At 28.6% G+C, this 12,496-nt stretch overlaps 1 protein-coding gene across 8 annotated transcripts in view; it reads right to left on the reverse strand.

Moving 5' to 3' along the window:
* Nucleotides 1-12,496, reverse strand: part of LOC124957905 (heterogeneous nuclear ribonucleoprotein 27C-like) — a 47,839-nt gene that overhangs the window by 32,074 nt on the left and 3,269 nt on the right. For 7 of the 8 annotated variants that reach the window (XM_047515426.1, XM_047515423.1, XM_047515422.1 and 4 more), the window contains exons 4-7: nt 11,881-11,963; nt 10,128-10,518; nt 8,072-8,272; nt 6,500-6,658 (exon numbers count right to left, since the gene is read on the reverse strand). In XM_047515426.1, coding sequence (XP_047371382.1) covers nt 6,500-6,658; nt 8,072-8,272; nt 10,128-10,518; nt 11,881-11,963 — 834 coding nt within the window. The remainder of the gene's footprint in view (nt 1-6,499; nt 6,659-8,071; nt 8,273-10,127; nt 10,519-11,880; nt 11,964-12,496) is intronic. The other variant, XM_047515428.1, reaches the window with a different exon arrangement.

Below are 12,496 nucleotides of genomic sequence, written 5' to 3' on the forward strand. Positions count from 1 at the left end.
TTTTAACGTATGAAACAACGTTGATATACTACTATACGACGACCATAACGACGACTATCTATATCTTGTGCTCGAAAAAGTACGAAAAAAAGAAAATACCTATATTCTGTTCACTATACTAAACGCAAAATGTATAATATTCTAGATCCGTTTAATAAAGATATGCACCTAACCATAAAAAGTATTCATAATAATGAATAAATTGTGTTTATCCAAGCAAGCGTTTAAAGATAACGAGAATATTTAAAATGCTACATAGCCATAGTATCGCTGCTTGTTAACAAGTGTTTATATTTTTTAAAAAAGCGACAGAACAACAACACATGCATAATAATTTAAACGACATTATCGAGATACTGCAAGACGGTTATTAAGAATTTAACTGTTTATTATGTATTTATTTATTACGACCAGTCTTCAATGGGTGGGGCGTCAATTGTGAATATAACGTAAAGATACAGACATATTTAACGCCCCCCGGAATTACTATATATATTCAAGAAAACTTTTATTTAAATACCAAATACTCCTATTTATCAGCTAGTTAAGTCAAAAAGAAAAAAAGAAAGAAAGAAAAACAAAACAAATAAGAGAATGAGAGAAAGAGAGATGAGCTAAGTTGCATCATTATATTATTTTTTTTTTTAATTTCATTCCTCGTTCATAACATTACTACTAGATGATTTTATACAATTCGTCTATATACTTAATTATCAATTACTTAGAAAAATTATGAAATGCAAAGAAAACTGAGATATCTATCCATGTGTGTGTGTGTGTGTGTGTGTGTGTGTGTGTGTGTGTGTGTGTGTGTGTGTGTGTGTGTGTGTGTGTGTGTGTGTGTGTGTGTGTGTGTGAAAGAAAAGAAAAGCAAAGCTTCGATATTAAAATTGACCGTAAAGATAAAGAACAGTAAAAAAGATCGAGCAGTTATAAAAACTGATATTTTATATACAATTACTTAGAAGAAATAATGACTTGAAATTTCTTTACAATCTCCTCCATTCTCTATCTCCATCTAAAATGATTGAATCTAATTGATCTTCTTTATCTCGCTAAGCACAAATCGGAAGTAATTTCATTTTTTAAGTAAACGTCGACTAATCGATTGGATTGTGAGCTTTTCCTTGGCTCTTTTTTCCACTTACAATTAAGCAAAAAAGAAAAAGTTCAAAAAAGATCAGTTCTATTTGGAAAAGCGTCGATCCTTTGACAACACTAACTATGTTTAGTCCTTTCCCATTGATATGGTATTATTAGAATGTTAGATTGTTAGAAACTTTGCAAAGTTCTTTTCGAATACTGAGTGTGAAATAGGGATTTTATCCTGATGTCAACGCACCAAAAATACAATAGAGAAAAGAGAAAAGAAAAAAGAAAAAAGAAAAAAGAAAAAAGAAAAAAAAGCAAGAGACAGAAAAAAATATTTTAGGAGAAGACACAAATTTGACGAGCAAACGAATATTTGCTAAAAAAATAAAAAAACGTATGAAACACGATACATGAAAGGAAAGAAAGAAAAAAGAATGATAACAACCCTGAGAAGAAACCATAGTCCACGCGAACAAGGACTGTAATAGCAAAAACGGCTAGTATTTTCCCTATGTATTCTACCTAGAGTACTTTAGTTAGATGCATCGTCTCTCTGTGTATTTAAAATACTAATAATATTGCATTTAATATAAATATATCATCTGTTAAAGTTAGTAGCCATCAACGATTATTTTCGCTAGTCATCGTGCACGCAATTTCTATGTTTCGGTTATTATTTCGTTTCATATGTTTAACTATTCCATCAACGTATCTCTAAAAATGTGTGTACGAGTATGTGTGTATAGATACATACATACATACATACATACATACATACATACATACATACATACATACATACATACATACATACACATACATACATACATACACATACATACATACACATACATACATACATACATACATACATACATACATACATACACATACATACATACATACATACATACATACATACATACATACATACATACATACATACATACATACATACATACATACATACATACATACATACATACATACATACATACATACATACATACATACATACATACATACATATATATATATATATACACACATATATGTACACATACATATATACATACACATAGTACGACAAAGGCAGCCATTAATAACTTTGTTAATTTTTTTGCTTTGTTTATCTTCATCTTACAATTGTCACCTTTAATATAATTTATCTCATTTCTTTGAAACTCGTTAATGTATAATAAATTAATTATATATACATACATATATATATATATATATATATATATATATATCGTGTATAACGATACAAACGAACGCATTGGTATATTCTCTTTTTTTTTTAATACGTTTCTCCTATATAAATTAAATGATTATCGAATATAATATTTTCTCCTAACATACTGCATACGTTTGACGATGATCATTTCATATTTAAAGTTTATGTAAAAGTTCATAATAAAAAAGGACAGTAATAGTAGTAATATTTTGAATAATTGTAATCATAATCGATACCATAGTGGTTCCTCTTGTTTCATATTTCATCATTATATTTATTTTATAAATAAGCCGGCATTTTTGCCAGTCACAGATAAACAGTTCATTTGTTATTTATTTGCCACTCTCTTTCACAGTATTCTTTTTTTTTACTATTACGTAACCTGTTATCTCGTATGGAATAATCGCGGATTATAGAAATTTCGTTTATTTATTCTCTTATTAACTTATTTTTACTTGAGTGTGATACATAAATTGTGGCCTGTTCAACTGTTTCTCTTTTTTGCGCATTTAAGATGTAGATCTTAGATGTTTTCTCGTGTATGTGTGTATGTACGTATGAGTCGAATATCGTGTGTATGTGTATATATGTTACGTGTGCGTGTGAATGTACTATGATTTTTTTGGCATCTACCATAGTAATATATGTACACTGTGATGTTGCTGTTTGATTAAGCTTTTCGCTCATCTATTTGTCTTTTTACTCGTTAAATCAGTAAATGTATTATTGCGTTGATCCCAGAAGTTATACACGAGTCGCGTCTGGTGTTCCTTCCAATCGAAAAAAAATTAATCTTTCTTTTTTTCTATCTTGTCACCTTCTGTATTCACATGGTACACTTTTTTATAACACTACTACGTAATATCTCAAAGAATTATCAAAATCTCGTAGACACAATAAAAAAGAAATAAAAAAGAAAATAAACTTATAATGAAATCGTTAACTTGCAAGAAAGTATGAATTTCTTTGTTAAATATATTTTATATATTTCTTTGCCAAAGCAAGATAAATGCAATATTTTTTTGTTCTATACTACACGAGCTTGTTCTGCACTCATGTATTTGTGTATTATAAAAAACAAGGGAAAACACCGTCGCATAAGTTTATCTTAAATCAAAGTATCTTAGTTCGCATTTAAGAAATCCTGAAAATTTTATATTATCATTATTATTATTACCATTATTATTATTTATTGTTTATTATAATAATTATTATTATTATTATTATTATTATTATCATTATCATTATGCGCTCGATAATTAGAAAAATATAAGCTATGACACGATTAACAATGCAACGTACATCTGAGTGATAAATGTTCAATCAAATTACTGAATCGTATAAGCGTAATTAAAAATAATCATATCATAACCTTTGACTACATTAGCGTAATACTTTAAATTTTCCTTGACAAAGACAACGCGACCCGCCCGATACTAAACATGAACATTGGAGAGCACTCTTCCGAAATATTCCTTCTTTAGATCTATGGTAAATCCTACAGAGTAAATACAATTAAGTCATATATTTAATCAGGTAGACTTTTCAGATCGATGCCCCCCGTCGAGATAATCGTACAATTATAATACACCCTCCCTCCACCTTAGACATCATGATTTCATTCTAATAATCTAAAATTTAAACGCTCATAAGCATCATTATAATATTAATTGTAATTATCATAAAGACAGATGTAGTTAATGCAGTAATAATTGTAATAGCAATAGTGATGGTAGAATAGTAGCACTAGTAGTAGTAAGTCATAATAGTATAATAGTCACAGTAGATCAGTAATAGTAGTAAATAGCAGTCATAGTGAAGTAGTAGTAGTAGTAGTAGTAGTAGTAGTAGTAGTAGTAGTAGTAGTAGTAGTAGTAGTAGTAGTAGTAGTAGTAGTAGTAGTAGTAGTAGTAGTAGTAGTAGTAGTAGTAGTAGTAGTAGTAGTAGTAGCAGTAGTAGCAGTAGTAGCAGTAGTAGCAGTAGTAGTAATTAGTATACTAATTAGCAGTGGTAATAGTACATGTTTTGGTGACAGTTGTGTAGATAGTATTAGTAATAGTAATAGGTAGCAGCAGCAGCAATAGTAGTAAATTGTGGTAAGAATAGTAACAATGTGATAAGAATAGTAACAATAGTAGCACAGTAGTAATAATAATATAGACGTAATAATAATAGTAACAATAGTAAACGTAGCCTTAAACACGCCTAATAATTAACTATTATAAATTCACAAGATAAAAAATAAACCAGTTTATATCTGGTAAAAAATTGGCCGAACAGAAGCCAGTCCGACGACCAACAAGTTCTTATAGTACAATTTATTAAAATCCATGATTTTTTTTATTCCTGCCCTCTTCCTTCCAGACTGATATTTTTCAAATAACTGGAAGTAGAAGGGGACTAGACTCAGTAGGAAATATTCGAAAGCAAGAAATAGTAGAAAAAGAGGAACTGAAAAAATTCGCGTAGATACTACTAGTGATATGCCGTGAAAGTGGAAAAAATGGATGCCTAAAAAGAGTGCATCCTGTTATTAAAAGTTCAAAGATACACATACATAATATTAAAACATCTATTTTATTTTACACTATCTCTGTAGTACTTTAATAGGTAAGTCAGCCTGTGAACGTCTTACTTATTTAATTAATCACACGTTATTTTCGTATTTATCCAGTATAACAACTATTTAATAAATAGGAGAACTGTGGAGGGATGGGTGTGTTGCACGAGTAAATCACTCGTTAACCTTCTGTCGAAGACCATAGTATAATATTACTTCTTTATCATGTTACCAAATAGTATCTTTATCATTTGTTACCGAATTTTCCGCCAGCATAAAGGAGATGAATAAGTACCAAACTTTGTGCTTTCCCCTGAGAAGATCCCGAATTAGATCTTATTCATCTCCATGTATAATGCTACGGCAAGCAATACTAATTATCATTCTTGTTGCGTGTCTGTTCTTTTTTTTTTTCTTTTTTCTTTTTTTTTTTTCTTTTTTTTTTTTTTTCCCTTTACACTCGCTCTTTATGTTTGGTTTTACTTATTTCATTCAATCTAATTTATTCTTAGTATACTTTAATATTTCGCTTTCTTTCTCCTATCCCAGTGCCATACATTATATACTCTTGCACCATGGGTATTATGATCTTTTCAATTCATTGTACTTTCTTATATATTTAATTAAATCAATTAGAAAATCGTTTTCGCGAGCGATCCATCTAATTGATACTTTTAATGATATAATCAAAACTTTATTATTTTTTATTTAATTTTAGATAACAAATTTTCATTTGATTTTCCCTTTATGAAATAAATAAATATATATATATATATGTATATATATATATACATTAAAATAATCTATAAGATAATACTAGTATTCATTATAATGATGACACCGTACAGTAATATAACTGATCGCTCGCGAAATAAACTAGATACGAGAGAGACATTCTTTGCACGGTGCTAATACCGTTCTACTGTTATAGCAAACGAGTTTGTATGTATTTACGATAATAAATAAATCTTTTCGCTCAATCTTTCACAAAAAAAATCTTATATTCAAATTGATTATGCTTGTAAACGATTTTTTCTCTTGCGAACCAGTGCAATTGAACAAAATTGAAATATGATATATATATATATATATATATATATATATATATATATATATATATACATAATATCAAATTATTTAGTTAAAACCATCAATCAGTGATGAAGTCATTTCTAGATTAACTATTAACTTTTCATCGTACATCAGAAAACTTTGATTGGATAACATGCTTGAAATAAAAGATCATCCTTATTACAGGAGCCTCAAATTAAATAGGCACTATTACATAGATTAACAACTAAGATAATACACCTCATATTGAATGTTAATAATATGTTTTCCTAATATACAGTCGTTAAATTCTAAGAATTATCAATGAAATCTCGATATTACAGCACACAAAGAAAATGAATGTCTCGCAGTATAGTTATGATGTTTTAACAAATACATATACTGTTCCTCAAATATGAAATAAGAAATAACCCACGAGCAAGGCCAAGCCATTCAGCGCATTTCTCCGTCACGGTTGAATTAAAATGGTCATGAGGTGGGCCACTCTTTGAAATCAAAGCCTTGCTGGCCGGGTTTAGGGGCGCTGGCGGCATACCCACCTTGGTTGCTTTCTCCTCCCGTATATGAACGTTGTTGAGGATACGTGGTATCAGCATAATTACCATATGCGGAATAGCCACTGTAATCCGGTGTTTTAGCCGAACTGCTACTAGTTCCAGGTGCACCTGAGCCGGTAGTTTGTCGTGAATACATATCACCTGAAACATCCGTATATCATATCAAATTATATGATTATCTTTTGGGAACGTGCATCTAATGCCGAACAATATAATTTCTCTTTCTTTACCACTTAATTGAAAACGATATCAAATACAATTACTCTTTTGATCAAGTAAATATTATGTAATATTAGATACATTTATTTTTGTCTTGCAATAATGTTATATTACTTTGACATCGCTTTCTTGTTATCTATATGTCGATTTTATAAAATGTTTACACATAATAAGACACAAAAAACTAAAATCAAGATATATTTGAAATACCTGTCTTGTCTGCATGCATATAATATTTCATAATTAGAAATATAATTGTTTTATGAGCTAAGAATTTAATCTTTTTCATTAACTGCTATGAAAACAAATACTGTCCTGCATCACAATAGGACTTAAATAACATGAACATCTATTTCATACTACTTATAACTAAATAAATATTAACAAATAAAATATAATTTTGTTAAAAAATATGACTTCGTAATAATTTGAGCATTTGAAAGTTTTTTAATCAAAAAGCCTACAACGTAAGCCTGCCTCTACAACTACGGCTTTAAATAGAATTGATATTTATCCTTTCAACAGCATTACACTAGCAATTATTAACACACACGCGCGCGCGCGCGCACATACATACATATGCTACTATAATTTGTGATTTATAATAATGAAGCAGGTTTACTGTTTTTTATTATATCAAGTATTAACTTCTTTTCAATTTCATATATTTATTATATTTTGTTCTTGCAGGAATCATGCTACTACATGTGACAACTTAAACATGTATAATTAAAAAGAAATTGAAACTATTAAATAATAAAACGTATTAAATTAAATTTACATAGACAGCAGGGCGTTAGGAATTTTAAGAATGTTTGGATACATTGTTAATAAATTTCTATCGAATAAATGATATAACATGATACTGAAAATTAGTTAAGTACTTTGGATTTTTTCATTCATACTTTATATAAGAATTATATCGTAATTTGATACATTGATAATAATAATTAATGAATCGACCTACTACATTGAAACACATATATTTGGATAATAACAGGTATCGAACGGGATAAAATATATGTAAATTCCATTCAATACTCAACATTTGATTAACAAACCACAGCTTAAATATTTCAGAAGAGACGAAAGGAAGCTTACGACGAAAAGTGAAAAATTAGTTTCAGAAAAAAAAGAAGAAAAAAAGAAAAATAAAATCCGTAATTTAAAATAAATGACTCATGAGGTAAAAATTTGGATGTTTATAGGATATAGGATTGGCACAAAGTTATGGTTTACATAATTTTAGTAAGATTCAATTAGGTAAGAATGAAACCATCTGATGCCAAGGGTGGAAAGAGGAGAGAGTTTGTTTGACTGAGCTTGAAGACTCACCCTGCGGGCCAGAGGGGTTCGAGTTGGAGTTGGGCTGCGAGGAGTTGGGTTGAGGGGGCTGGGGTGGTGGCTGGGTCCCAGGAGGGGGCCCATTCTGTGGCATGTTCCAGGAGTTCCAAGAACCCCCGGGCCCGCCCCCCGCAGCCCCGCCAGTACCCGCCGTGGGCCCGTAGCCCCCTGAAGCGGCCGCCGCCGGCCCACCTGCGATCATCAACCACACAAAATATGTGTCACCGACCACCGTGTCACACCTCACCTTCTTACTTTTCAAATTACATGTAATTCATATCTCTTTTCTTATTCATATGTCTATTAAAAAAATCTATCTCTATCTTCATTAATATTATTATGATATTTTCTAGATTCTTTTAAATGTTGATGCTTGATTCTCTTAAAATGAAAACTTTCTTTTATAAAAGTTATACAATGCATAACAAAACTTTCATCTCATTCAAGAAAAAACTTCACTTCTTGATCGCTACAAGTTTAGACTTTCTATAAAATGTTCGATTGATTATCTATAATATGCATGAAAAATTTATTCTTGTTCTTTCAAATCTTCATTTTGTTATTTTGAAGAGACTAATCCCACCTTTAAAAGAAAGAACACAACACTATATTATTTACTGAAAATCTTATCTAATCCATGAAATTAATAATGAAGGGAGACGCAAGTTTACAAAAATAAAAAATTAAACAAAAAAATAATTAAAAAAATATAAAGTAGGAAAAAGAAGAGAATCAAGCATAATTTTGTAGATAAGATTATGAGGTTCAATATATCGGAAGTTTAGATATTTTAAAACGATGTTATGTCAATCCACACTTAGTAATTTACAAGTAGTTATTAAATAAATAACTTAAATAACGGATAATTCAATAATCACAAAAAATTCAATTCATCATAACATTTACGTATTTGGTTTTGTTGAGACTTTATTGCAAATCAACGTAAATACTTATTAAATCTATAATTTGTACGTGAAAATCATTAAGACATAGGAATTAGGTTTAAATTAGGATACTTTAGGAAAAGGAAAAAATTTGCACCAGTTATTGATAAGAAAAGACTATAAAGTAACTATTGGTTTCTATAAATTTATTAGTTTTAGAAAGAGATAGCTGTCTGATATAAAAAAATGAACTTAACTATATACTTTATTTTATAATTAGATTTGTGAAGTCTGGATTAACATAACTTGTAACAATATATTTATGAGAATATCAAAATTATTTTACTTTTTTAATGTTATTTTAACCTCCAGGGGGCATTAAAAAATATTAAGGATTTTGTACTACTATGTCTGGTAGTTAGCTCATTTTCTTATCTTTTTTATCTCATAAATTAACCTCTCCAAGCAGGATGGAAGGGGAAGGGACAGGATCGAAATTATGTTAACTTTTATAATTATGATTTTATTATCTTATTCTTATAAAATTATACAAATGAAATTAATGTTACTACATTTGGAACGAACATAATTAATCAAGCATTCTAATATAATTTCAAATAAAAAATAAGTTTTTATAATTGTATTATTTATAAACTTAAAGCACAGTAAAGTAACATTCATTTCATTTGTCATTTGTAATTAAAAATATTTCGTAAAATTGAATTGACATTTCTTAATAATCAATGAACGATTTTAGTTTCATATTCAGAAATATTTATCTTAAAGTAGTAGGCAAGTTGAGTTTGTAAAATTATGAATATTAAATAACCTCTATAACAACTATTTCCTTTAAAAATACTTTAAAAATTGTTTTCTAATTAATTATCAAACAAATTCAACATACCTCCTCTATACTTATCACAATTACTTAAATATTTGATTATATACCCTGAAACATAGCTTCTATCATACGTAATTTATTCCGCTTATTACTGATTGAATAATCACAAGATCAAATACTATAGTAATTAAACAAACCATTATGTATATCGAATAGATTTATTTAGCACATTGATTTTCGAAAAAATTTTTCCGCATCGGTAAATAGTAATAAAATATATAAATAAGAATATAAAGAATTATTAAATACTTCTTTAACTCACCATAGCTTCCATAACCTTGAGTTGCTGCTGCAGGCTGGACATTATAACTGCTACCCCATTGATGCGGTGGCGGTGGTGGGATTTGCTGTTGTTGTGGTGGTCCTGGTGGTGCACCCCATCCTTGAGTATTATACTGGGTACTGTATCCAGCATATCCACCAGTTTGAGGACTTGTACCCCAACCTTGATATTGTTGCATCATATTTCCAGGAGGTCCCATAGGACCACCCATCATAGGTCCACCCATCTGACCATTCGGACCACCCATAGGTCCCATATTCCCAGCCATACCCATTGGCGGCCCACCTTGTTGAGGTGGACCCCATTGACCTTGATGACTATCATTCATTTTACTTGAAGAATCTCGTGGTTCAGCACGTTTAATTTCAACCTAGAAACAAGAGAGATAAACATATAAGTTAATATTAAATATACATATACATATACATATACATATACATATATATATATATATATATATATATATATATATATACACATATACATATATATTTTTTTCCGTAATAATAACTTTAAAACAATTGATCTATTAGCAATGCAGCCATGATTTTATACAAGAAAAGATTAAAAGATATTGCTTATATTTCAGCTTAAAAAGTAATCGTTATCATAATAATTAACTAGTAAGTGATGACTATTAACCTAATAATAAAAGTACAAGTAGAGTACAGGTATTAATCAAGAGCTAGCAATACAATTTGCACTTAATGTATCTGCATAATATATACATAAATATTGCAGCATAGCTGATATTGCTTTAAAGTTGTATACTTATAATAAATCTACTTTAAATTATATAACTGTCTTGCCCGAGTTTGCATAAATTGTGAATAGCTTATACAACGCTTTGTAACATTAAGATCTCTAAATATAAATTATTAATAAATAAACTAATAATTCCTTTCAATACATACATTATAATCTACTTATATTTGGAAAAGAATAATAATATAATATATGTATGAGGATACACTAATGATAATGTAATAGTGATTAACAATAATATAATAGCTAAACAAAGATAATGAGAAGATTGTAACAATAACGTAAGAGTATTACACAGAATATTATTGAAATAATTTTCACTTAATCCTATATGAATTACCAATTTACTATCAAAATTTCAACAAATTATCTATTTACCATCAAAATTTCAACAAAATCTCATTTTCATATATTTGTCCGAAGATAATAAAACTTTTATATTAATTTTAAAAACATATAAATATTACTTCGATTAGTTCTAATATTACAAAGTTTATATTATATACATTTTCAAATCGTTTAATGATATATGATAAAAATAAATTTATGTGATGAAAGACTAAACCTATTATTTAAATACGAAAATAATTTAAGTAAAAAAGTAATAATAGTATTTAAGTATTTAAATTCTATTTCTTTTATCTTTTTTTCTACATCATTGTTTGATACTGCTTATCCCTTATTTCCTATGTAGTAACCTGTACTTTCTTATACTTCTCTTTGTTCTATAAGTTATTCTATATATAATATACTAAGTCTTCAATTTACGCATAATAATAACTTACTGCTGTATATATAACTTTACAGAGCATGTTACATATGACCGCATTATATACTAACAATTATTTCATCAATAGCCACCAGTTATAATAATTAATTTAATTATATTGAAGTATCACATTTTTGTGTGTATTACTTCTTTTTTTCTTTTTAATATTTACATATATTTGGTTGAGTTGATCTGTACCTGTTTTCCATTTAAGCTGACAAAATGCTCCGCTACGCATCGGTCCACAGCATCTTCATCCTCAAAACTGAGAAAGCCGAATCCTGTCGTCCAAATGTGAGAGAATATCAAAAAATGCCCGAAATATTTATGAAAAATAGTATTAGTCTTAAATACTTTCTAAAATGCGCTATAATGTACAACACTTATTACATGTAAATTATTAAGAGCATCGTATACATTATGATTGTGTTCTTCTATTAAAATATTCAAATAAACAATTACTTAAAAATTATTGAATTACTATTTTTTTTTAATATATATGTTCTTACTTTACTATTAACGCAAAGTAGGATGTAATTATACTGATGTATACGCAAATAATTTTGATTCATAACAGAAACACATGAATTTGTTGTGCTACATGTGTGAAAACTTTTGTTATATTTAAACATGCAAATATGCTCTAAAATTACAAGGCCAAGACTTACTTGTACTTAAGATCAAAATAAAAAATCTGTTAACATACTTTTTGTTAATATTAAAGAAAAAATACAATGAGAAGTGCATTTCACAGTTTTATATTTGTATTAAAATTTCATGATGGCTGATTTAAAGAAGCTATGTTTTCATAACT

This window comes from Vespa velutina, chromosome 2, assembly GCF_912470025.1.
Source record: "Vespa velutina chromosome 2, iVesVel2.1, whole genome shotgun sequence".
NCBI classification, from domain to species: domain Eukaryota; kingdom Metazoa; phylum Arthropoda; class Insecta; order Hymenoptera; family Vespidae; genus Vespa; species Vespa velutina.